Consider the following 25,998-nt stretch of genomic DNA (forward strand, 5'->3'; position numbering starts at 1 on the left):
TTTTTTTTTTATTTTGCTTTAGGTGAAAGTTTACAGAGCAAATTAGTTTCTCATTAAACAATTAATATACATATTAATATACACTGGTTGTCAGCCCTGCAATGTGTCAACACTCTCCCCTTCTTGACCTCGGGTTCCCCGTTTCCATTTGTCCAGCTTTCCTGTCCCTTCCTGCCTCCTCGTCTTTGTTTTTAGGCTAAGTATTTTTCCATACGTAATAGGAAAAAAGAGTCCCTGGGTGGCGCAAACGGTTAAGCACTCAAGTACTAGAAGGCTGGCTGGTGGTTGAAAGCCACCCAGAGGCGCCTCCAAAGACAGACTTGGAGATCTGCTTCCAAAAGGTCACAGCCTTGAAAACGTTACAGAGAACAGCTGTATTCTGCACACACAGGGTCGCCAGGAGTTGGAACAGACTCAGTGGCGCCTAACCACACCAACAGAAGAAGACATATGAAGGACACAGGCAACAGCTTTCTAAAAATTTCTGCAAAAAATTTTACTTGTTAACATATTCCATGTAGTCTTGTCAAAATTAACATCACAGTCTAAATCATCATTTTTCTTACTCATATAATTCATAAAAAGATTTTCATCAATACTGAGATCCAAGTAGAGAGGAAGAGATTCAAGATTAAGAGACATATGAATAGTTTTTCTAACTAGTAATAAGTGTGGCCAAAGAAACAAAGATCTGGCAGAAGAAAAAGTAGAACCACAGGTCCATGTACAAAATAAGGCAAACGAGATTTTTGTACATTTTAAACACAGCTACCACAATTAGACTAAGAAGGCTGACAGAGCACTTGCTCCAGATTCCCACCTGCTCCTTAATTTCCTAGACAGCCCTGAAAAACAAAGAAGGGGTAGGTGTCCTCAGTAAACCAAAAATGATGAGTCATCTCTGAAAGACAAAAGGCAGATGAGATCCAATTAAATGAGGTAATTATATCCTCACAGACTAACAGGAAAAAACTGATGCCACAAATGGGTGCTGCTCCATGCTCTGAAGCAGCACAAATGGGGAGCAAGATGCTGCCCTGGATGAAACAAAAGGGTTACTGGTTGAAGTACCTCAGTAGGACAAACAAATATGTCTTGGAGGAAATACAGCCAGAACGCCCCTTAGAAGTGAGGACGGCGAGACTTCATCTCACATACTTTGGATATGTTATCAGGAGGGATCTGTCCCTGGAGAAGGACATCATCCTTGGCAAGGCAGAGGGTCAGCGAAGGAAGGAAGACCCTCAAAGAGACGGATGGACACAGTGGCTGCAACAATGGGCTCCAACACAGTGACGACTGCGAGGCTGGCGCAAGACAGGGCAGCGTTTCATTTTGTTGTAGGTGGGGTCCCTATGAGTCGGAACCGACTAGACGGCACCTAACAACCACAACCTAGTAGAAGCCAAGTGGATCACGTCTTCTGCTGCTTTCAGACCACAGGTCAAAAAGTAAATATAGGTATTTGTTCCCCAAAAGACCAAACAGTTTCCCAGTATCCAGTGACACCTGAGTGGACAAGAACCCCTAACTCCTCCTGGTCCTATGTCATTCCCAACAACCTCTGGATCCAGGTCACTGTGAGTACTTGCAGAGACAAGGTTGTTGTTGTTAGGTGCCCTCAAATTGGTTCTGACTCATAGCAACCCCATGTACAACAGGAAGAAAACCCACAGCTAGCAAACATACTTAATGGTGAAAGACTGCTTTCCCTTTAAAATAGGAAACATTATAAGATAGTTGGCTCTCACTACTTGTACTCAACGTTATACTGGATGTTCAACCCAATGCAATAAGACAAGAAAAATAAATAAATGTAAATGGCTTCCAGATTGGAACTAAAGGAAAGGAAGAACTAAAACTATCTTTATTCACATATGATATGATCTTCTATATAGAAAATCTAGTAACAGAAGCAGGTGACAAAAGGTCAGCAAGGATATAAAAGAACTGAGCAATAGTATCAACCAATGGGGTCTAACTGGAATTTATAGAACACTCTACCCAATAACAGCACAATACACATTCTTTTCAAGGGTGCACAGGACATTCACCAAGATGAACACATCTTGGGTCATAAATTAAACCTTAAAAAAATGTAAAAGAATCAAAATCATACAATAACAGGAAAATCTCCAAATACTTGGAAATTAAACAGCATGCTTCTAAATAATGGATCAAAGAGGAAGTCTCAGTGGAAATAAAAGAATACACTGATCTGATGGAAAATGAAAACATGATATATGAATATCTATAAAAATATCTGAAAAAATATGTTCTGAAAAAGACTTGTACGGTTTGTTTATGGAAGCATTATTCATAATAATCAAAATTTGGAAACAACCCAATTGAATACTCCTTAGCAATAAAAAGGAGCCCTGGTGACACAGTGGTTAAACAGTTTGGCTGCTAATCAGGAGGTCGGCAGTTCGAATCCACCAGCCGCTCCTTGGAAACCCAATGGGGCAGTTCTACTCTGTCCTATGGGGTCACTATGAGTCAGAATTGACTCAGCAGCAGTGGGTTTTTAATGGGTTTTAGCAATAAAAAAAAGAATGAACTATTGATACACTCAACATGGACAAATCTCAGAAGAATTTGAGAAAAAAAAAAAAAAAAGCAAAAAAGAGTACATACCGTATGACTCAAGAGCACAAAGTTAATCTATGGTGATAAAAATTAAAACAACGGTTGCCTACGGAAGTTGAGAATGGTACTCTCTGGGAGATGAACATATTCTATATCTTGAATGTTTTGTATACACATTTATCAAAACACACAAGATCTGTAAATTTCAGTGTTAGTATATTTTATGTCAATTTAACAATTTTAGCTTAAAAATACACAAATCTGCATTGATAGTGGGAGACTTTTAACACATCACTACCAGAAATTGGACAATTCACTACACAAAAAGTTTTATAACATTCTCCTTAAAGATAGTTTTCATCTTTTATTAGATTTATTTCTATTAGTAAAGGTATCTTTTCAAAAATAACATGTAATTCTTACTGGAGGCCCTGCCTGGTGTAAACAGTTAACGCACTTAGCTGATAACCAAAAGACTGGAGGTCGTCCACCCAGATGCTCCTCGAAAGAAAGGCCTGGCGATCTATTTCTGAAAAAATCAGCCACTGAAAACTCGATGGAGCACAGTTCTATTCTGACACACACAGTGTTGCTATGAGTTGGAATCAACTGGATGGTAACTGCTTTAGTTTTTGGTTTGGAATCATTTATTGCTATTATAAAAGCTCAACTGATTTTTAATATTGTCCTTATAATCAACACAACCTTACTTAACTCTCTCATTAATTCGAAGAACGTGTTAATAGATTATCTCCCAATTTCTAGGTAGATAATTATATGTTGACAGTTATATCACCTAAACATAGGGACATTTTTGCATCTTCCTTTTTAATTCTTACTGGCTAAGACTTTTAGAAAAAATGGTGACTAGTAACTAGCAACACTCTGTCATGGGTGGTTACATTTTTTAAGAATTATTTGTAGTTATCTTCATGTTGAGATTTGCCTATGACTTTCGCCTCTCATACTGTCTTTGTATTGTTTTGGTAACAAAGTTATATTATTTAAACAATAAATTAGGGGTTTCCCCTTCCTTCTGTATTCTCTGGAACACTTTGTATAAAATAACTATCAGTTCCTTGAAAGTTCGGTAGAAGCCATCCTTGACAGTCAAATGTATCAACATGGCTAGGCTACCAAAACCAAAAAGAAAACCCAAACCTGTTGCCATCATGCCGATTCTGACTCATGGCAACCCTATAGGACAGAGAAGAACTGCCCCACAGGGTTTCCAAGAAGCAGGTGGTGGATTCGAACTGCCAACCTTTTAGGTTAGCAGCTGTAGCTCTTAACCACTGTGACACCAGGGCTAGGCTACAGTCCCATTTATTCAAACACTAATCTAGGTCTTGCTGTGAAAGTAATCTGCAGATGCAATTAACTTATATAAGAAACTGACTTTAACGGAGATTATCCTAGGTAATCTGGGTAGGTCTGCCTCAATCAGCTGGAAGGCCTTAAGAGCAGGTCTGAGGTTTCCCTGAAGAATCCCACCTATGCACTACAGCTTCAGCTTGTGCCCAAAGAGTCCCAGCTTCACTGCCTGACAGCCTGCCCTAGAGATTTCAGACTTGCATAGCTAGACCCCACATTCACGTAAGCTAGCCTGATGAAGAGCTATCTGATCTCTAGCCAGTAACTCTATGTACTTCAGATGTCTCATATTTAAAATGAGACTGCAGGGAGGTAAATATGGCAGAATTAAAACCAGATCATAGAATTCCGATTCTATTTAACGAAGAGAATAAAAATCATTTCAGACTATCCAAAACTACCCAAAAACTTAACAGCAGCAACTAAACAAGAAGTAAGACATCATGTCAATAAAATTCAAAAACTGATGGTCAAAGGAGAGAAACTAATAAACAAAAATGAAGATTCTGGCATGGCCAGGTGCTAAACCCCACCGGTGGCTCTCCCACCCATCCTTCTCCCTCTCCCAAAAGAAGGACAAAATCCTAAGAACTCTCAGCAACATACTGACAACTTAAAGAGTAGTACACTTAAGGGAAAAAAAAAAATCAGCAAATAAACAAACAAAAATCGTACCTAACAAAACCACCTGGGGCCTCAGCAGCAGAAGAAAAAAAGGTCACCAAGTTTGGCTTTTTCCAGAGGACCCGGCTTACTGAGGGTAAAGAGTTAAAGCCCACAACAGTGGTATACACCCATCAGCTACGGGACACCAGTACTAGTAAAAGGCGATGAACGAGATCTCAAAAGAGAACAGAAGGCTGTACTTTCCTACGTGCTGATCACTCTTTTCTCAGTTTTCACCCATCTACTTTGGCACACATTTTGATTAACACTTTATCTCTTTTTTATTCCTTATGACATATCATAAAATTTAACATAAGAATATACTTCTATTTAAAAAAAAAAAAAATTCCTCTCTTAAGTCACAAGACATTTCTGTCCTTGAAGCAACTGCTTCCTCGGCTTGTATGACTATTTTGTGCTGTCGAGTTGATTCTGACTCATAGTGACCCTATATTATATCGCAATGGTAAGGAATTCTAATCTGTACTATTTACAGCCCATTAGTTACTACTTTCCTTGAAATTTAAATTCATCACTACTCACACATACCTCTAATTTTAATACGAAACAATAGATTGATAAAAACATTTATATACTACCCCCCACCCCAGAATCCTCTTTTGCTGGTGACAGAGTATCTTTAGTAAAGTCTGAGTCTAAGGAAAGTTCTAGAATGAATAAAAGGAAGAGAAGATTCTGTCCTCACCTGGATGTCAGTGAAAATGGTAACGATAATAACAACTAAAATTTGTATGAAGCTTTAAATGTCGTTTCCCACAAACATTTTCTCATTTAATTTTCCAAACAAGCCTGTAAGGTAGGCCAGCAGATACTATTTTTCTCATTTCAAAGATAAGGAAACCAGCTCGGAAGAATGACATGATTGGGTCAAAGTCATGCATCTATGAAACAGCAGTCAAGATTAGAACTCAGGTCTTCTATCCTCAAATCCAGAACTCCAGAATCTAAGTCTAGAACATCCCATAATTATCATTGTTAGTCCTAATCTGATGGACTTCAAATTCCCAGCAAGGCTCAGTAGCTAAAGGTTAAGGTGAACTAACCGGCTGTAGCATAGAACATGCAAATTTCCCACCCAAGTAGATGCTTTGAACTGAAATCTGGAGCCGTAAGTACTCAGACTGTCATTTGCTGTCAACTGGCCATTTAAGTAAAAACTGTTGCATATCTATATCTGAGCATAAAATATATAAGCATGAAATGTCCCTCTCTCTGACTCAAGAAAGACTATCTGGTTCTCTTAAATTAGCTAAGAAGCTAGTTTTACACTGCAAGCGAAGCCAGTCTAGCAGTGGAGGAGAAAAGACGGAACTAAGAATCATGTTCAAAAGTTTTAAGAATTTTAGCTAAAGAAGAAATGGCCTTGAGAAAGGCTTTTTGCGGACCAAGGAATTTAAAGCTTTGGGGCCCAAGTGAGAGTCCTAGAGTATAAAATAGTTAAAAATAAGTAAGTTGCTAAACTTAGAGATAGAAAGAAGCCAACAAAGGACACTATAAAAAAGGAGCAGCCAATGAGGAGGGAGAAAAACTAGGAAAGTGTGGTTTCCTGGAGCCAAGTAAAGAAGTGTTCCATGGAGGACCAACTGTGTCAAATGCTGCTCATAGGTCAAGAAACAGGAGGACTGAGAAGTGGCTATTAAAGTTATCTTTGTGGTGGTATGCTAGGGGTAGCGGATAGTCTAATTTGGATGGATTTAAGGAACTTACTAGAGGCTTCTGCCATAATACAAGAGACATAACAGTGAGCTTAGAGAAGGAATTGTAAGTAAGGATGGGGAGAAGAGGACAGATTTGGATGGAGGCCCTACAAGAGTGGTGAGGCCCACAGACACCGAGGGAAAGGGATGATGCAAGGAGGGCTTCCAGGTTTCTGGCTCCAAGTGAATGATGTGATCATTCCTTGAAACAGAGAATACAAAAGGACCGAGTTAGAGTGGGAGAGTTCCACCCTGGACATGCTGACTTTGAAGTGCCTGTGAGACATCTCACGGAGAGGAAAGGTAGTATCTACTTGAAAACAAAACAATAGGCCAGGGAATATTGCCACTCATTCCTTTTCTCCTGTTCCATAGTACAAACTGAGTTTAAAACAAAACCAAACCTGTCATTGAGTCGATTCCAACTCACAGTGACCCTATAGGACAGAGTAGAACTGCCTGATAGAGTTTCCAAGGAGTGGCTGGTGGATTTGAACCGCTGACCTACTGGTTAGCAGTTCAGCTCTTAACCACTGCACTACAAGGCCTCCAGACTGTTAACAATTAAGAGTGTTAATTACTGATGCCCAAATACAATTTGTGGAGCTCTGGTGGTGCAGTAATTAGGAGCTATGACTGCTAACCAAAGGGTCGGCAGTTCAAATCCACCAGCTGCTCTTTGGAAACCCTATGAGGCAGTCCTACTCTATCCTACAGGATCACTGTGAGTTGGAATCGACTCGACGGCACCTAACAACAACAACAACAAATTAACAGTGTAATTACTGAGGATATTAGAAGAAATACTGTGATATACTGATCTATTTTTCTAAAATCAATTTCAAAGTCTTAACCTTTTTCTTTCATTTATTTAGTTTTCATCTATGTAACTTATTTATAATGTGTCCTGATGAATTTACTCTTTGCTCTATAAATCTTGCCATGGCCTTAGATAATTAAAAGACTATTTTCTTGTATCAGTTCCTTGAAATCAGACACAGGTTTGTAATACTGAAGCATTTTCCCATAAATGGTTATAACAGAAATTTACCTTCATTATGAATTCTAAGTTATAGTATTTCTATTTAAACACATTTTTTAAATGGCTCACAAGAACTCCTTCCAATCATTCTAAAACTTTCCATGGCAAAGATACAGTTCTAGAATTGCATGAATATTGATTTTGTTTTTCCAAACTCCTGGTGTTAAATCAGAAATGACAGTCTTAAAAATATATACATAAGTTCTGCAAAAGATGTTCCCATTGGGTAGCATACCAACCGCTAAACATCAATTATTAATTAATTACATTTTTATACATATTTCAAAGCTACTTCAACCTGAAAATTTTATTAATATTACATGCAAATATTATATAGATAAAATTACAAAGTGATTTCCCTAATGTCAATGTTGCACATATGTTATACATTTATACAACAGCCTGCAAAAACAAATCAATTTTTGAGAGTTTGCTAGTATACAGTCACATGAATTTAGACTAAGATAAAGAGTCAAGATAACACCAGCAGGGAAAATTTCCAAAGCTCTAACTTCTCAACATTCTATCATCACCTGAAAGTCAATTTTCACCTTTTTCACTGGCTGAATTTGTTAGCTCAGATTTTGCTTTGGGGCTCATGTGTTCTTGCAATATGGCAGTCCTAGCTTATAAGGCTACTGACAACAGTGCTTGCTATGAATCCACAAAGATACCAGTGAAGCAATCAGAACACTACAGAATCTTTCATAAGAAAAGAATGTGACACGTGAGGAAGAAGGTATGCCTTTTCAACAATGAAAATGTTCTAATTTAACTAATATGAATCTTGTTTAGATAATGCTACTTTAAAAAAAAATCTTCCTAGTTGCACTTACCAAAAACCCATTGCTGTAGAGTTGATTCCAACTCATAGTGACCCCATAGGACAGAGTAGAACGCCCCATAGGGTTTCCAAGGAGCAGCTGGTGGATTCAAACTGCCAACCATTTGGTTAGCAGCCAAACAGTTAACCACTGTGCCACTAGGGCTTCAGTTGCACTTAGGAGCCCACTTAATTGCTCCTGGAGACATTTCCTTTCTATTACTTACTCTGGAGGAGAAACAATAATAAAAAAAGGATTGTAATAAATTTGCAACAGTGTTCACATTAGCCACAGTTTCTCTTTCTAGCTACCTGTTCCTTACTAGCTACCAAGAGCCTGCAAGTGAAGGGCTCTAGGCAGATGGCATCACAGACAATACAATAAGACCAGAGTTCTCAATTGTCACATCCTCACTGTGTGCTTCACACCAGGAAGCAAGGCTGACTCCAGTTCTCCTCAACAGCACAAGGATACGGATGCTCACAACCAGACTTTCAGGCTCTTGCCAGCTTGTTCATACCTTTCTGCTATAATCATAATGCAAAATGAGGAGGAGGGCTGAGGTACTTATATTGAGAAAATCAGACAGTGAAGATCAGTGTTCCTTTCACCTTCTTCAAGATATACCTGAACTGACAAAACAAACACAAAAAAATGAAATCAGTAATAAAAACCAAAACCAAACCGGTTGCCGTCGTGTTGATTCCAACTCATAGTGACCCCATAGGACAGAGTAGAACGCCCCATAGGGTTTCCAAGGAGCAGCTGGTGGATTCGAATTGCCAACCTTTCGGTTAGCAGCCAAACGAAATCAGTAACAGGACAGATCTTGTCCTTCAAAATTCCACCCTGCCTCTGGCTATGAAACCATGAGATGAGGGCAACGAATGGCAGACAGTGTTCAGAACAGCACTCTCAAGTATTTTGATTTCATTTTACAGGTAAAGAAGTGAAGGCTCACAGAGGTGAAAGGACCCAAGGCTCTGATAAAGCAGAAATGTGAAGATCATGTAACCCAGGTCCCAAATCTTCTTCCACAACACCACCACACATGGGACAGTGGCCTACTTAAGGATTTCAGTAAACAAAGGTAAGCGAGCGTCCGCAGTTATGCTGAAACACAGAAACCACCTTAGACAATGAGACTGTTTCAGATGCATTATTTTCAACAAGCAAAATTCAAAACTTCACATTTTTTGATCAGAAAGTCACATAGAAGTCTTATTCTCCAACTCCTACACTGAAAAGATTAATAATAATAATAATAATAGCAAGAGTGATTTATCAGTTGGCTGAAAAACACCTCCAAAGACAGTAAACATCAAATATTAGGTAATCAGCAATCTGATTTTTACAAGCTCAAGCTCTGACAAAACACAGAAACACATCAGTGAGGTAGATGTGCCTATTTCTGCTTAGCTTCTAGGTCAAACACTACTATTTCCCACAATAGTACGCTTCATTTGAACTGCTTTGTTCCACCAGCTTTCACTGTTAATAACCACTTAGTTCACACTAGATGGGCCAATTTCCAAACAGCACCCTTTTCTTGGACCTCAGATGCTGCAGATTGCTAAGGTGTGAAAACTTCCTCCTCCACCCACATTGCTTTAAGCAAGATGCGGCCAGAAAGGGACAACAGATCTAAAGGTATACCAAGGCAGGAAATCCACTTATGTAATCAGACGTGCCAGTTTTAGAGATGTGCTACAATCTCTGTTGTGGCCTTTATTTCTAAAATGAACAGGTTTTACAATTACTTGGTAAAACTTCAAGACTATCTTTTCCTGTAAGCAGAATTTCCCACTGATGTATCTAGTAGAAACTCAGAAGTGTTACGGTCTTAATACTTGAGAAAAGCATAAATGCCAATACGTGGCCTGTGGCCTACATAGCAATACACTGCCTAACTGATTTATTGTTTTCTCTGTTGGACTTTTAGAACATAATGTGGTAGCATACTATCAACCCTAGGAATGTCCCTCAGTGCCTTTGTCATCCTACCTCTACCTTTTTTTTCCCCTTCATCTTACAATACTTCAAAAAATATACTACTCTGATAACAGTGCAGGAATTATTTCAATATTGAGAGGGCATTTACTATTTCAGTGATTCAGACTTTGCTCAAATCACACATTTTTCTTGGTACAGCCTCCACGACCATTTTGACTGAGCATGAAAACCAGTTCCATAAAATAACTTTTTTTTTTGGTAGCATTTCTCAGGATGATCATCTACCACCTTCACCAGATTGTCTCTGGCTATCCTTGGGCTAAAACTCACCTTCACAGCAAAGATTTTCCAAAATGTAATATTACGATTAATGTGCTGTAGAATCCGAAGGCAAATTTTAAAGTCTCAAAAATATCCTCAACAAGGTTAACAATACTAAAAAATGTATGAAGGCTTCCAAGGTAAGATCTGCTTATCCTTGCATGATCATGGGCAATACCATAAGGTTCTATCTTTAAGAATGGTATTTATGATGCTGAGTTCTTCGTGCTCATCCCCAGTTCCAACTTGACTCTGCCCACATGTTAAAGCATCTATTGGTAATTTTCATGTGCCACTAGCATCTCAATTTCAACTTTAATTTTCTACAATTTAAACCTCCATTCTGCCATTCCAGTGATTAAAAAAAAAAAAAGAAAAAACTTATATTAATAGAGCACACAGAAGGAGCACAACAAATATTTGCAGAAGGAAAGGAGTGGTGGAAGGAATTGGTTTACAAACATCATCCCATTTATTGTTGGTCTATACATACATTTATATAGGGGGAGCAGGTGTTACGAAGAAATAGGCTCAGAGAGTTCAAAGCAATTTTGCATCATTGCACCATAAAGTAACTGGTGAAGCCAAAGCTTCAGCTCAATCTTCTGTCTTTATTTTCCATCCTCTACATCTTACTTTCAGTTATCAAAGTTTACTTATTTAAAATCCCGCTCAAAGGCTCTCCATCCCACAGTTCTCCCTGACCCCTAGTACTTGAAAGTGATCTCTTCATCTAACTTGGAGACTTTGCCTGTACCAATTCTATGTTCTCTCTCTCTCTGGAATGTTCTTTCTTTCTTATCTACCTATTTCCTATCAAACTTCTAAATCCTATTCAGATATCATTTCCTTCCTCCCTCCCTTCAGAAAGGTTTTTCTGATACTCTCCAGATCCACCCAACCCAAGATAAAGTTCCTCACTTCCTTTTCTGTGCCAACTCTATCTTGGCTACTGTTGGGCCTGTAACATTGAATAACAACAATTACTTACATGGCTGGCTTCCCTTATTAGCACTTGAGCTCTCTGCGGATAAAGTCTGTCTCATTTAGCATTGAACCCTCTCGTGCACAACTTCCTATCCTACTCCATATGTACACACAGCATAATGGATGGCACTTAGGAGGAACTCAAATATCTACTCAATGAAATGAATGGCTCCCACTGCCCCTTACATAATAAAGCTCAATTCCTTAGCATGGCATTCAAAGTGTTCCTTGCAGTCTGTTCCCAACGTTCCTTTAAAGTATAATCTTTCCCTATATTTCAGCCTATATCTTCAGTGATTATCAGCAACTCACTCATGACAAAGTTCCCATTCAATGAGAACAGTTCATTCTGTCTTAACTCATGTTATTCTTTCTGCCTGAAAGAGCCTTCACTACTTTCCACCTAATTTTTGAAGACCCAATTCAAATGTAATGTCATTTTTGAAGACCCAATTCAAATGTAACGTCTTCTTTGAAGCCTTCCAAAGTCTGCCTTCCCCAAAACCTGCTGCCCCCAACCCCCACCCCGCAACTGTCATCCTCCAACCTCTTCCCTGCCACAGCAGTTTATCACACTTAGGTATTTACCAAGGACGATTCATTATCATTCCAAAGACATTAAGTTCCTGAAGCCAAAATCAACATCTCATCTGTCTGTTTCTTTTCTGTGTGTGTTTTGTTTTTTTTCCATTTGTTTTTTAATTCTCTCTCAACTCCTACTACTGTGACTTGCCTCGAGAAAGAAGGCACTGAGTGTTTGGTTTTTAATTGAACACTCCAAAAAAGCAGGTTTATTTTAAAACATTAAGCTGTACAATTTCTGAAGTATGATCTGAAATCTCTTTTTGACAACCTTACACAAAAATACAATATTAATCCATTTTAAAAGTCATAATTTGAAAGTGCTTAGATATGCTGGCAACAGATCCACATTAATTTAGCTTCAAACAGTTGGGTTTTAATTCAACTCCACTTATTTAAAATAAGGACAGATGTTAGGCTGAAGGAGCATTTATGACTCTTGGTGGACAAATTAATTTGGTTTCATATCCAAAAGATTCACCTGCTTGGTATTTTTCTTCCTTCTGCAGTCTAATTGTGGTGTTAGCCAATGATTAATGGTAAAAATCCACTGTGTAAACAGAATATACCCAATGATATTAAATATACATTTTCAATGTTTAAATATTATATTGCATATTATCCAATTTACTGTTTTCTTTATTAAGTAATCCACACCTTACATGACAAAATACTTTAGTCAAAACAATAAAACAATGTATTTCACATGGAAAGTACATTCTGAGTTCAGACATATGTAAAATGTTAGTTTTCTTAGTTGTGAACTCCCAATATAATTGATGTCTAAGAAGATATTGTAGAGATGTAAAGGCAATAACAAAATAAAAATTTTTCTGATCAGTTTGATATGCTTTTATATATTAGTCACACAACACTCAGAAAATGTGAATTTTTCCAGTAAATGTAAGTACTAGTACTCTCCGGTACAGAGTGCTAGTACCCCTAAAGCTATCTACCTACATGCCCATGCCCATTGCCGAGGAGTCAATTCCGACTCATAGTGACCCTACAGGACAGAGTAGAACTGCCCCGTAGGGTTTCCAAAGCTGTAATCTTTATGGAAGCAGACTGCCACGTTTGTCCCTGTGGAGCAGCTGGCGGGTCTGAACCACTGACCTTTCAGTTAGCAGCCACGCGCTGAACCACTGTGTCACCAGGGCTCCTCACATCCCCATTGTTGGGGTTGTTAGGTGCAATCGAGTCAGTTCTGACTCACAGCGACCCGATGTACAACATAATGAAACCCGGTCCTGTGCCATCCTCACAATCGTTGTTATGCTTGAGCCCACTGTTGCAGCCACTGTGTTAATCCATTTCATCGAGGGTCTTCATCTTTTCTCAATGACCCTCTACTTTACCAAGCATGATGTCCTTCTCTAGGGACTGATCCGTCCTGATAAAATGTCCAAAGTATGTGAGACACAGTCTTGCCATTCCTGCTTCTAAGCAGCATTCTGGTTGTACTTCTGAGATAGATTTGTTTGTTCTTTTGGCAGTCCATGGTATGTTCAATATTCTTCGCCAACACCACAATTCATCCCCGTAGGAACCACTAAAAGAACCCCTGAAACCTAAACACTCTAAGAACTGCCATGATGACCTTTTCCTAAAACACGTGTACCTTAAACACCCCCTCATGAAACGCCACAAACTTCCTAATCCCACTTTCCACAGCCTAAGCCCTATCATTGTCCCTATTCTCTTCCCCTTGGCAGATTCCTGGAAGAAAACATCAATGGAGGGACACGCTCACATTTGATTAAAGAAACTTTTCTCATGCTGCCATTGTCCCCACCAGGCAAAAGTAGTGAATAAATATACACTAACTGACAGGAGGAAGGGGAATCTCCTATACTGCTATAAGAGGGAAGGATGGGAAAAAAAGAAGGGAGAAAAGAATCTTTTCTAGTTATCAGAGAAAGTAAGAAATCAAAAATTATCAGGCACAGGTTCCTGTTGGCTGTCACCTGGGAATATAATGTCAGAAAAATTTTCCAGAACTTGGAAATAGGCAAAGGGATAACTGAGTGTTCTTTCCATACGGTACTGGGCTTGACTTTTGATTATTGGGCTATTTTATAACTTGACAAGGGCAAAGGTTACCTTGTAGAACTTTGTTGGGTAGTGACAGAAATACTTTCTGTCCAGTGGAAAAGATTAACTCCAAAGTTTATGGCTTATGGCCCTGTTGTACATTAACAAAGATCCATGGGTGGTGCAAGGAATTTGTGATCGGCCGTGAACCTAAAGGTGGGCAGCTCAAATCCACTCAGAAGCTCCATGAAGAAACTCCTGGAGAACTGCTTCCATAAAGATTACAGTCAAGAAAATTCTACGCAGCAGTTCAACTCTGTAACACATGGGCTCATCATGAGTTGGAATCAACAGTAATAACCAGTTTTTACCTAAGCCAGCAATCTATGGAATTGTGTACAGAGAGACAGACAGTTAGATACCTTCTCAAATGCTTTTTGGACTAAAAAATCTCTGACAAAGTATTTATTTTGTATTTGCATGAGCCATAATTTTACCTTTTAAAAATTACACTTTAATAAGCACCGTTTTAAACATTGCTTCTACAAATTTTCAATCACATAAATTCGATTGGTTTTTTTAAAATATACATGTGAGATAAAGGACCTAGTTTCACCCCCAAATAAGTTGGTCTTCATCCTTGGCTCTGGAAAAATAACCATTGGATTAACTGGGTTGCCTTGGTCTGGGACTTTCAGGCCACACCTGAGAGTTAGTGCTGGCAAGTGAGGGCTAGCCAGACCAGAAAAGACTCACCTGGGAGGTATCGACTAGCCTCAGGAGGCATGATTTAGCCTATCATGTAGGACTGGCTGATAAAAGCCCTGAACACAACGGCTCAGAGGGCTTCCTGGTTGGCAAGAACATCTGTTTTCAGAAGGGGGTAGCACAACCCTTGGGAAACAGAAGCTACATGTTGGGAACCCTCCCAGACCTCACCTTATGTATCTCTTTGTTTGTATCCTTTTTGGCTCTAACAAATCTGTAAGTGTGGTATACTCTCCGTGAATTCTATGAGTCGTTCCAGCAAATTATCAAACTCAGTAGGGTAGCAGGAGCCAGCAGGTCAGAAAATAAGGGTGTTATGTGGACTCCCGAGCTAGCAGCTGGCATCCTGAAGGGGTACTGGGAAATCAGCCCCAAAGTTGTGGCCAGCAGGTCAGAAGGTTGAAGGTTGGGGTGTTGTGTAGACTCCCCAAACGTATGGCTAGCATCTGCCTATTTGGCAGTCTGAAGGACAGTGTCCTTTTAACTGTGACGTCTGACCTAGCTCTGGGTAGCTAAGGTCAGAAAGAAAGTGCCACAGGGGTGGCTGGCGACGTGGATGGAGAAGTGGGAATATGAGAACTGGATCAATCTCTACATTTTGGGGACTGGATTCATGCTGACCTTTACTGTCCACTACTTGTAAAAAGGGTTATAAATTGGTAAAGAAGCTGTAACTTGGAATGAAGCTGTGCTTAAGCCCTATTATAGAACGAGCTATACTGTACATATATAGTATACTTCTAAATCATTACTATGAGATCAGAGATCCCGTTTATGATTTAAAGATGTAGGGAGTCAAGTTCCACAGTGATGATGCTGCTGTTATTCTGTGGACCGTACTTTGAGCAGCTAGGTCCTACAGACTGCACTGCCCAATATGGTGGCCACTAGCTACATATTGCTATTTAAAATTAAATTAATTAAAATTAAATAAAATTAAAAATTTAGATCCTCAGTTGCATGAATTATACTTCAAGTGCTCAACAGCACTCGACAGTGCAGATACAGAACATTTCTATCAGTGTAGAAAGTTCTACTGGACAGCTCGGTGAAGGACTGGAAAAAACAAGAGCAAACTGGTGGTCCTGAGCAGTGGCCATGAGCCAGAGGTGAGGGCAGTGTTGGAGCTCCATAAGAGACTGAGATGCCCCCCTCTTAGTTCCATCAGAATACAAAGAATTTCTGGTGAAAGGGACTAGAAAATGGGGAGGCACAGGATGCATCTATGGAATAAGTTTATCACCATCACCCATGTCTCCTCTACTGGTTTCCCAAAAGGCTATGAAAACAGAGACTCAAGAAAAAAATATATATAGGGTGAGTTTCCTCTGTGAATAGGGTGATCAGAGTGACAAGGAAACAAAGCTGAAGGGCAGAATGAGAAAACTGGAAGAGTTCAAAACAGTGGATCGCCTCTACTCTGGCTTTACAGCAGAACTGTCTGTAAAGTATTTTAAAATGTCAAAGATTCGGGCTGTACCCCAGACCAGTTAAATCTGGTATCTGGGAGTGCAGCCCCAGCATCAGCATTTTTTAAAAGTTTAATCTCCCGCCACAGCCACTTTTCCAAGGTGTCTTAGACTCTACCTTTTTCCCTCTGCATTCAAATTATAAGAGAAAATAATGAACATTATTATGGCTGATAAACCTGTAAGAATACTATGATTACCCTGACATTAAAGAAATAGTTTAAATAAAACTATATGTAAGAATCAGTATATAACCTGTATTCTGTTGTTAGGTACAGTTTCTTGAGAAAAAATGGGTCCAACAAAATTAGTGTTAAGGGCTGTTGTCAATTGAAGATCAAACTTGTATATCTAAAGAGCTCAAAAACTGCAATATAAATCAATAGAAAAACAGATTTTGCTCTAAAAAGCTTCATCTGGCATAACTATCCAGACCCTGGAGCCCTGGTGGCACAGTGGTTAAGGGCTTGGCTGCTAACCAAAAGATTGGCAGTTCAAATCCACCAGCCGCCCCTTGGAAACCCTTTAGGGCAGTTCTACTCTCTCCAATAGGGTAGCTCGCTATGAGCTAGAATCAGCTTGATGGCAGTGGGTTTGCTTTCTCTTTGTTTTTGTTTTTTTTGTATCCAGACACTTGTCTACTCAATATGGACACATACTATTGTCGACTGTAAAAAGCAGTAAAATAGCAAAATGTGAACCTAAGCCCCAACTTCTGAACTGAACAAAAAATTAGGATATCAAAAAAAAAAGAAAAGTTCACTCCAATACATTCCTGTTCGTGAATTTAGACAAGGAAATTTGGAAAAACATCTTCACACGTGCCGTTTCCACTTTCTTACCTTCCATTCTCAACCCACTCCAATCTTGTTTCTATCCGTTTTGTTGAAGTCTCCAATGCCCTTCATGTTGTTGGATTTGACCACCACCATCTAACCAGTTGCTAAAGTAAAAAGCCTGGAAATTATCCATGATTCCTTCCTTTCCTTCACCACCCTTATCTGATGCAACAGCAGGTCCTATCAATTTCTCCTCCAAAATATATGCTGAATCCTTAACATTTCTCTCCATCCCCATAGGCCGACTACTGCTACGGTCTCTTAACCTGTCTCCTTGCTTCCATTCATGACCTCCCTAGAACCCACTGCTACCACTGCAGTCAGAGTAATATTTTAAAGACATAAATGTCACTGTTCTCTTAACAGTCCCCAAAGGCTTTTGGTAACAGCAGAAAACATCCAAATGCTTTATCATCGCCTACAAGGCCCAGCTGCATCGAGCTCCAGTCTATTTTCCCAACATCTTTCCTTATGGATCTCTTCCACACTCTGGCCCTAATTCTAGTCTAATATATACACATACATAAACATATATATATATATATATATATATATATAAATGCCAAAGAGTTGTACTTCTTTTTTTTAATTGTACTTTATATGAAGGTTTACAGAACAAACTAGATTAAACAGTTAGTACACATATTATGACATTGGTTACCAATCCCACATGTCAACACTCTCTCTTCTCGACCTTGGGTTTCCCATTACTAGCTTTCCTGTCCCCTCCTGCCTTCTAGTCTTTGCCCCTGGGCTGGTGTGCTCCTTTAGTCTCATTTTGTTTTATGGGCCTGTCTAATCTTTGGCTAAAGGGTGAACCTCAGGAGTCACTTCATTACTGAGCTAAAAGGGTGTCCAGGGGCCATACTCTTGGGGGGTTTCTCCAGTCTCCGTCAGGCCAGAACTCTGGTCTTTTATGTGAGGTAAAATTTTGTTGTACATTTTTCTCCAGCTCTGTCCTGGACCGTCTATTGTGATCCGCGTCAGAGCGGTCAATGTTGATAGCCAGGCACCATCTAGTTGTACTGGACTCAGTCTGGTGGAGGCCATGGTAGTTGTGGTCCATTATCTAGTCCAGTATTTTAAGCACTTGCTATTTCCACTGCCTAGCATATTCTTTCCCTGGTTCTTCACATGGCTGTTTCCTCTTATCCTTCAGATTCCAATTCAAATGACGCTTCTTCACAGTGCTTTTCACTGACCACTCCATCTAAAGTAGCCATCTCTTTACCGTGTACCACATAACCCTACTTATTTCTTCATAATGTTTACCACAATCTGTAAAGGGGGAGAGGGGATATTTGTTTTCTTTCTTTTATACTAGAATATAAACTTTATAGTGGTGAATGCCTGGTATATGCCAGATATTGTTATAGGCCCTAGGAAACAGTAAGTGAACTCGAACCTCCAACCTTATAAATCTTGTCTATCCTATATACCACTGCTTCCTAGGACCTATAACAATATTTGGCATACAGCGGGCACTCCATAAGTAATTTGTTAAAGCAGTGAATACTTAAATGGAGGCAGTGCCTCTAATACTGGACTAGGAATGTCAATTACCTGGGTTCTATCCAGAGTTGGCGCTAATGGCAATTAGCTACGAGGTCTTGGACACACAAGATTGGTGTGGCTGGAAGATAAGAAAGTGGAGACAACAAGTATAAGATTTTTTCTCAATTTCCTTAACTGTCGAAATTTAAGAACATAGATGTATTGGAGCCTTTAACCTCTCTGAATCTGTTTCCTCATCTATATGTAAAAACCCATTGCCATTGAGTCCATTCCAACTGATAGTGACCCTATAGGACAGAGCAGAACTGCCCATAGGGTTTCCAAGGAGCAGCTGGTGGATTCAAACTACCAACCTTTCGGTTAGCAGCCTGAGCTCTTAACCACTGTGCCACCAGGGCTCCCATCTATATGTAAGGGAGTAGATTAGACGACTTTGAATATAACTTCCAGCATAGAAATACCAGAATTATATGGATTTCAATCTACTTTCCAACCTTAACTTTCCTTACCCACCCTTTAAGTACACTCCTTCCACACTCAGCAAACAAATCAAGGTATTCACGCTGCAAACAAACATCACACCAAAAACCCAAACCCGTTGCCGTGGAGTTGATTCCAACTCATAGTGACCCTACAGGACAAAGCTGAACTGCCCCATAGGGTGTCCAAGGAGTGGCTGGTGGATTCAAACTGTCACCCTTTTGGTTAATAGCCGAGCACTTAACCACCGCACCACCAGGGCTCCTAAACATCACACACTGCACTTTACTGCCTATCCCTTTGCTCATTAGGCTGCCTCTTCTCCAACTCCAACCAGGAGAAATTCTTTCAGGCCCCAGATCAATTGCTAACTGCTTCATTAAGCCTGATCCAATCACCTAGCCCAAAACCAGTATGATCACTATGTGTTCCTTCCTGCCAACTCCGTTGTGCTTCAAATTAGAGTATTCCCTGATTTTACCACTGCCTGCTTGGACTAGTAACTTAACCTCTCTGAGCCTTGGTTTTCTTCCTAATTTGTAAAATGAAGACAATTGTATTTACCATACCATATACTATTGTTGGATAATTTAGAATACTTAGAAAAGAGTTTGATATTAAAGTATTCAATAAATGTATTATTTGCACGTTACACATATTTTTCAGCCTCCTTGAGGACATAAAAGTGTCTTTTTCATTTCTGAACCTCTAAAGGTATGAAGTCATTTCACCTCCCAATGTCTTGAGTTTTGGTATCCATAAAATCAAAGGAATGGACTAGATGAATTACCACTACCTCCAAAAAAGAAGCTCTGTATCTGTAACCAATAAACCAAATCAGTTGCCAAGGGGTGATTCCAACTCATGGCCACCCCATGTGCATCAGAATGGAATTGTGCTGCCTCGGATTTTCAGTGGTTGATTTTTTGGAAATTGATTGCCAGGCCTTTCATCTCTGGGTGGGCTCGAACCTCCAACCTTAAGGTTAGCAGCTGAGTGTTAACCTTTGCATCACCTGAGAACTCCTCTATACCTATACCTTCACATAAACAGCCTAAAGAAAAGATGCTGCAGGTGGGATTCTTTAAGGAGAACTGGAACTACTGCTGCAAACGGAAGCGGGGTGGAAGCGTGAAAATCAAGTAACATTCGTCCAGACTTTAGGGAACCTTTCCAAAGAAACTACCTCTTGCCACAGTGACTAGATCCTCTGAGCTGTTTGTTCTGAAGCTGAGGACAAAGGATGAACTTGGTATCTGTGAACTCCTGAAAGCGAACACAAAACTGTGCTTCCCTACGAACATGCAAATTTTTCTACACCGAACATTAGACATTTAAAGGTGTGTGCCCCAGAAGGCGAAGGCCATACCGACTTGAGGAAAATGTTTACAAGTCACAAACAGATGCATGTTTAGACCACAAGGTCTGCGCCCTTCACCTAACCCTAGCCGTAAGCGGCGGTAAGATGACCTATGACCCCTAGGAAGCCGGGGTCGGACAGAAACCCTAAGTCATCCGCAGGACGTCTGCGGACGGACTGCAACACCCACAGCTCGGCACCTTTCCCAGGCCTGCCCCGAGTCCGCACGCCAGCGGCTGACACCCGGCCCGAGGCCCCTCAGTGACGCCCGCTCCCTGCCCCGGTACCTGCGGGGTCGAGCGCCATTTCGGCGGTCAAACAAGGAAGTAGCCTGGCGGCGGCTCAGGGGCGGGGGGAGGGGGAGGGGAGGAGCCTCGGCTCCACTGCACGTGCGGCCGCCCGGAGCCTCCCGCGTGAGGAGGAAGAGGAGGAGGAGCGCGGCGCCCTTAGCGAAGCCGGGCCAAGCCCCTTTTCCTTCCCTAGTTCCTACTTCCGCCGCCCACTGCGCCTGCGCGCTACCGGCCCCGCCCCTAGTCCTGTTACTCTCCACAGTGAAACCGACTTCCGAAGGGAAAGGACCCTGGGAAGGGGGCGGGGCTCCGCGCGGCCTGGGGGTGGGGCCGTCTCAGCGTGCGCAGCTTCTCTTCGGGCGGAGCGCAAGCACCCGGTGGCTGACCCTGGTCTGAGGTGGCGGGACCCAGAGCTGTGGACCTTGGGGACTGCGCTTCTTTCGGCGATTAGGTCAGAGTTCGAGACCTCCCATGCCCGCTTTCGGAGAACCAAATGAATCACCTCGTTCCTTTCATTGTTCCTTGTTAACGTTCATTCATTCATAAATGTCTTATTTCACGCCTGCCAAGTGCCAGGCACTGTCCTGCGTAGTAGGAGAAAATAATTGACTAAAAATAAGGTCCCTGCCTTCAAGGAGTACAGTGTTGGCAGGGGAGTAAGACCCAAGCCACATGCTGTAAAATGGGATAAACGCCACACGCGCGAGATGTGCACAGCGTGTTCTACCATAGAAGTGTGTGCAGTATCATTTCTTCCCTAAGCAACAGCCTGTGCCTTCCTGGAGGTCATAAAAATGAGGACGCTAGGGGTACCTCTGTTTTGCGAAATAATATCCTCAGGGCATGCAGTCCGTTTTGACTGGTCGCTACATCCTCCTTAAATCCTGATTCAATTAAAGCTGGATGTTTTGTGAGGAATATGAAGGCAGGTGATGGCCGTCCTCCTGAAGTCCCCCAATAGTAGAAACTTTCTGGGTGGTACTAATTCCCACTCACCAACCAGCCTTCAGAAGTGCTTCCTTGTCAAGTCCACGTTTAACTAGCTAGAGCCTCCAAAGGGTGAAGTGCGGCCGGGGACAGATGGGACAGATGTTTAGAAAAACAAGGAGCAGCTGCTTCTTCCCTGCGAGGGATTTAAGGCTTTCAAAATGATCCCCTCCCCGCCTACCTGCAGCCTCTCCTCCCCTGCTGCTGCTTCCGCCTGGTCAGTTGGCAGAAAAAGCTGACACAGTTGAGCAGGGCTGGGAAAGTGTGTCTCTGCTCGGCAGGTCTTCCGTTTAAGGGCCTATTTGGGCATAACGGCCCTTATTACAGCTGTAGTTTGAGGTGCCAAGGTAAGGAATTGACGTTGCACTCAGGCAGGAAACCGGGTCCTTTTCCTTGTATATTTTTATAGGCAACACCCCAAATTCACTCTGGAACTGCTTTTATTTTTTCTGTAAAGGATTTAATTTAGAAAGAAAATCACTTTGAGGTAATGAGGTTTACAAAAACACAAGTCACACTCAAGAAACGAAACCAAATATTTATCCAAAAGGGCATCATGGTAAAGGGAGAAATTTTGAAGGGCTTCAGTTAGAGACCTGAGTACTTGAACGTGAATCCTGTATCACTACCTGTTAGCTTTGTGACATGAATGAGTTATAAGACTCACTAGCAAAAGTAAAACCTCATTGTCTGGTGTACTAAACATATTGCTGTCAAGTTGATTCCAACTCTTGACAACCCCGCATGTTTACAAAGTAGAACTGAGCTCCTTACGGTTTTCTTGGCTGCAGTCTTTACGGAAGCAGGTCGCCAAGCCTTTCTTCTGTAGCACCGCTGAGTGGGTTTGAACCAATTTCTGCTCCTAGGCAATTGTAAACTGTTTATGCCACCCAGGAACCTAATTCAGTGCCTGGTACCCATTGCCATCAAGTCAATTCTGACTCATAGTGACCCTATAAGGCAGAGTAGAACTGCCCTATAGGGTTTCTAAGAAGCGGCTGGTGGATTTGAACTGCTGACCTTTGGGTTAGCAGCAGAGCTCTCGACCACTATGCCACCAGGGCTCCTCAATGCGTGGTACATAATAGTAAATCTGTCCACTCTCATATAAAGCTGAATAGTTTGCAGGAAACTGCCTTTACAACATAACTGGGGAAGATAAGTGATAAAAAGAAAGTTAAACAAAACGAAATAAACAAAAACAAATCCATTGCTGTCGAGTTGGTTCCAACTCATAGTGACTCTATATAGGACAGAGGAGAACTGCCTCATAGGGTTTCCAAGGCTGTAATCTTTAGGGGAGCAGACTGCCACATTTTCCACAGAGCTGCTGGTGAGTTCGAACTGCTGACCTTTCCGTTAGCAGCCAAGTGCTTAACCACTGTTCAAACCAGGACTCCTTAAAAAGTAAGTTAAATCACAGATGTTAAATTAGCAGTTGAAAACAGAAGAAATGTCCTAAGGCACCACATTGTTAATAGGTAATTCTTTGGGCAATAATAGCAATGGGAGTTTAAAGGAGGAGGCAAGCACATGGTCCTGGAAGTTAGGAACTGTGTGTTATCTAACCATGATCCCCACAACTCAGACAATGCCAGCGCCTAATGGCCCCATGGTAGCTTCTTATGAAGGAAAGAATGCCAGTGTGGTTAGGAAGACTTCAAAGATCAGGCAAAAATTATGCTTGGTCTTGAAAGATGGGTAGCACACGGGAAGGCCAAGAAGACATGCATGCTAGGGAGAAAAGCAATAGCAAATGCATCTGGGATGTGAGCTGTTCTTAAAGGACAGTGGGGCATGGAAGAGGAGGAGGGCAAAGAATGGAACCAGATGAGCAACAGCACAGGGGTGGGAAGCATAGGGCTATGTGACAAGCAAGTAGAGAGCCATGTCTGAAACCACTTCAATGAGTCTGAGGATTTAGGAAGTTGGGATAGTGAGACTGAAAATGTTAGAAGAGGCCAGATTCTCAAAGCCTTAAACATTAGCTTGAGAGTGTTTGAATCTGTTGCTATAAGCAGTCAGAAGCTGTTGAAGGTTAACAAGAAAAAAAATGGCATTGTGTTCAAAGTGATGTTTTATAAAGATTTTATGCAGAATGGAGTTAGCTGGCCAGCAGAGAGCCAAGAGGTAAGCAGAAGAGTGAGAAAGTTACTGCAGTAATTCAGGCGGAATCTGGTAAGGGGCTGAACTAGGAAGTGTAGAAATGTAAAAAGAAAAGATAGGTGTAAGAGTAATTACAAAGGAAAAATCCATACTTTATAATTGGACTGAGGAGGATAAGACAAGGAGACAAGAAGGATTCTCTAAGGGTTTCCTTTCCTTGGCAATGGACACAGACAAGTAAGAAAATATAGAAATGGGCCCATTTAGACCTCAACTCAAATGACATGCCCTTGATCCTCACTGCTGCGGGCAAATACTGGGACAGAGAAATAAGATAGGAGGCAGGTGCATTAACCCCGGGGAATAATGACTGAACCACAATACAGTCTGTGAAGGCAAAGAAAAATGAGGTTTAAATTAGACTGGACATTTAAATATATATATGTACATATATGTGCATATACACATACATATTTCTTAATCTAATATCTTAGTCTAATATCATATATTCTTAATGTAATATTGCATATGCATAGGAAAACTGGACAATGAATAAGGAAAACCAAAGAAACATGCATTTGAATTATGCATTTGATTATAGTGTTGGTGAAGAATATAGAATATACCATGGATTTCCAGAAGAATGAACAAATTTGTCTTGGAAGAAGTACAGCCAGAATGCTCCTTAGAAGTGAGGATGGCAAGACTTCCTATCACGTACTTTGGACACATTATCAGGAAGGACCAGTCCCTGGAGAAGGACATCATGCTTGGTAAAGTAGGTCAGTGAAAGAGAGGAAGACCTTCAATGAGATGGATTGGCACAGGGGCTGCAACAATGGGCTCAAACATAACAACGATTGTAAAGATGGTGCACGTCCGGGCAGTGTTTCATCCTGCTGTACATAGGGTCGCTGTGAGTCAGAACAAACAAACAAACAAAAACAACTCAACAACACCTAACAACAACAATATCCAAGGAATATGTAAGTAGAAACAAATATCTTGTTTATCAATTCAATTTTGACTAGATCTAGCATTCCTTTTTATTAGATGCTAATATACGGTTGGTTGTTTTTTGAAATTGAGCCCCCTCTTGCTTCCAACTCTGCCCAGCATCAGAATGAAAGACTTTCCACCTGTAGGTCTGCTCTGCCCTGTCCTTGAGCCAGTGAGAATCAATTCTGGAAGAATATTAGAAGACCCATTCCTACCAGTGGATGGAGTTTGGAACGAGTTTTTGGCTAGAAGATCATTATTCCAGAGTCGCTGGTGGCCCTGCCTGCTTCTGAGCTGCATGATGTAGCTCACAGTTCTTATGGCCTGTGCCTTTTCCATACAAACAGACTTTGATCCAGGTTAACACTCAAATTGTTTACCAGGACTAGAACCCTTCTCTGAATCCCAACTCACTTGGCTAGAGCCCTGGCAAGTGACCTAGCATTATTGTCTCCCCAGAGCAATACACTTTGTCCTGTTTTTCTGGTGTTTGAATAGGGCCTGCTTCAATCTGGATCAGTCCACCTATCGTCCTCAGTCAGCTCCTGTCTGTCCCTCATACCCCAGATCCCATTATTACAACATCCACTCAATCCTTCCTTTGTAATATATCTTTATTTCACCTACCAACTACAGTGTAACAACTTGTAGTCCAAGATCTATCCCCTTTTGCATAGATCATTATAATAACCTCCTAACTGGCTTTCTGTTTCTATGCTTTTCCTCTTCCCACTCATTCTTCTTAATCCATTTAACCACAACAGCAAGTATGATCACAAATTTTTTTACATAGAATCTTCCAGTATTTCCCTTTTTAAGTCGAATCTAAACCCTTCCCTTTAACAAGGTTCTCAAATCTCTTTGTACACTAGTCCTAGCTTACTGAATTATCCTTTTGTCATCAACCTCCTTGTACTCTGCAATTTCTGCTATACTAATATAGTTGCAAGAGTTTATTACATCATCGGTGGAGATTTTCCTGTGCACCATCCCAGCAGAATGGAAAAGATTCTATGTTTAACATAAAAACTTGAAACTGATTGCAGAAAGAATGTGTAGTAGAAAGATGGGGTTTCTTCTCCCCAACTTCTACTT

At 40.9% G+C, this 25,998-nt stretch overlaps 1 protein-coding gene across 6 annotated transcripts in view; it reads right to left on the bottom strand.

Annotated features, from left to right (window-relative positions):
* The window catches only part of CMC1 (C-X9-C motif containing 1), a 101,146-nt gene extending 80,288 nt beyond the window's left edge, over positions 1-20,858 (bottom strand). For 4 of the 6 annotated variants that reach the window (XR_002824281.1, XM_023732255.1, XM_023732256.1 and 1 more), the window contains exon 1: positions 20,809-20,858. Coding sequence is in view for 3 of the 6 variants with exons in the window: in XM_023732255.1 (XP_023588023.1) it covers positions 20,809-20,827 (19 nt within the window). In the remaining 3 variants the exon portion in view is untranslated. Of the gene's footprint in view, positions 1-820; positions 1,149-18,729; positions 18,942-20,808 lie in introns of those variants that run through there. The other 2 variants (XR_002824283.1, XR_002824282.1) reach the window with 2 other exon arrangements.
* Between the last annotated feature and the right edge of the window lie 5,140 nt (positions 20,859-25,998).

The sequence above is a fragment of the Trichechus manatus genome, unplaced genomic scaffold (genome assembly GCF_000243295.1).
Source record: "Trichechus manatus latirostris isolate Lorelei unplaced genomic scaffold, TriManLat1.0 scaffold00049, whole genome shotgun sequence".
Taxonomy (NCBI): Eukaryota; Metazoa; Chordata; class Mammalia; order Sirenia; family Trichechidae; genus Trichechus; species Trichechus manatus.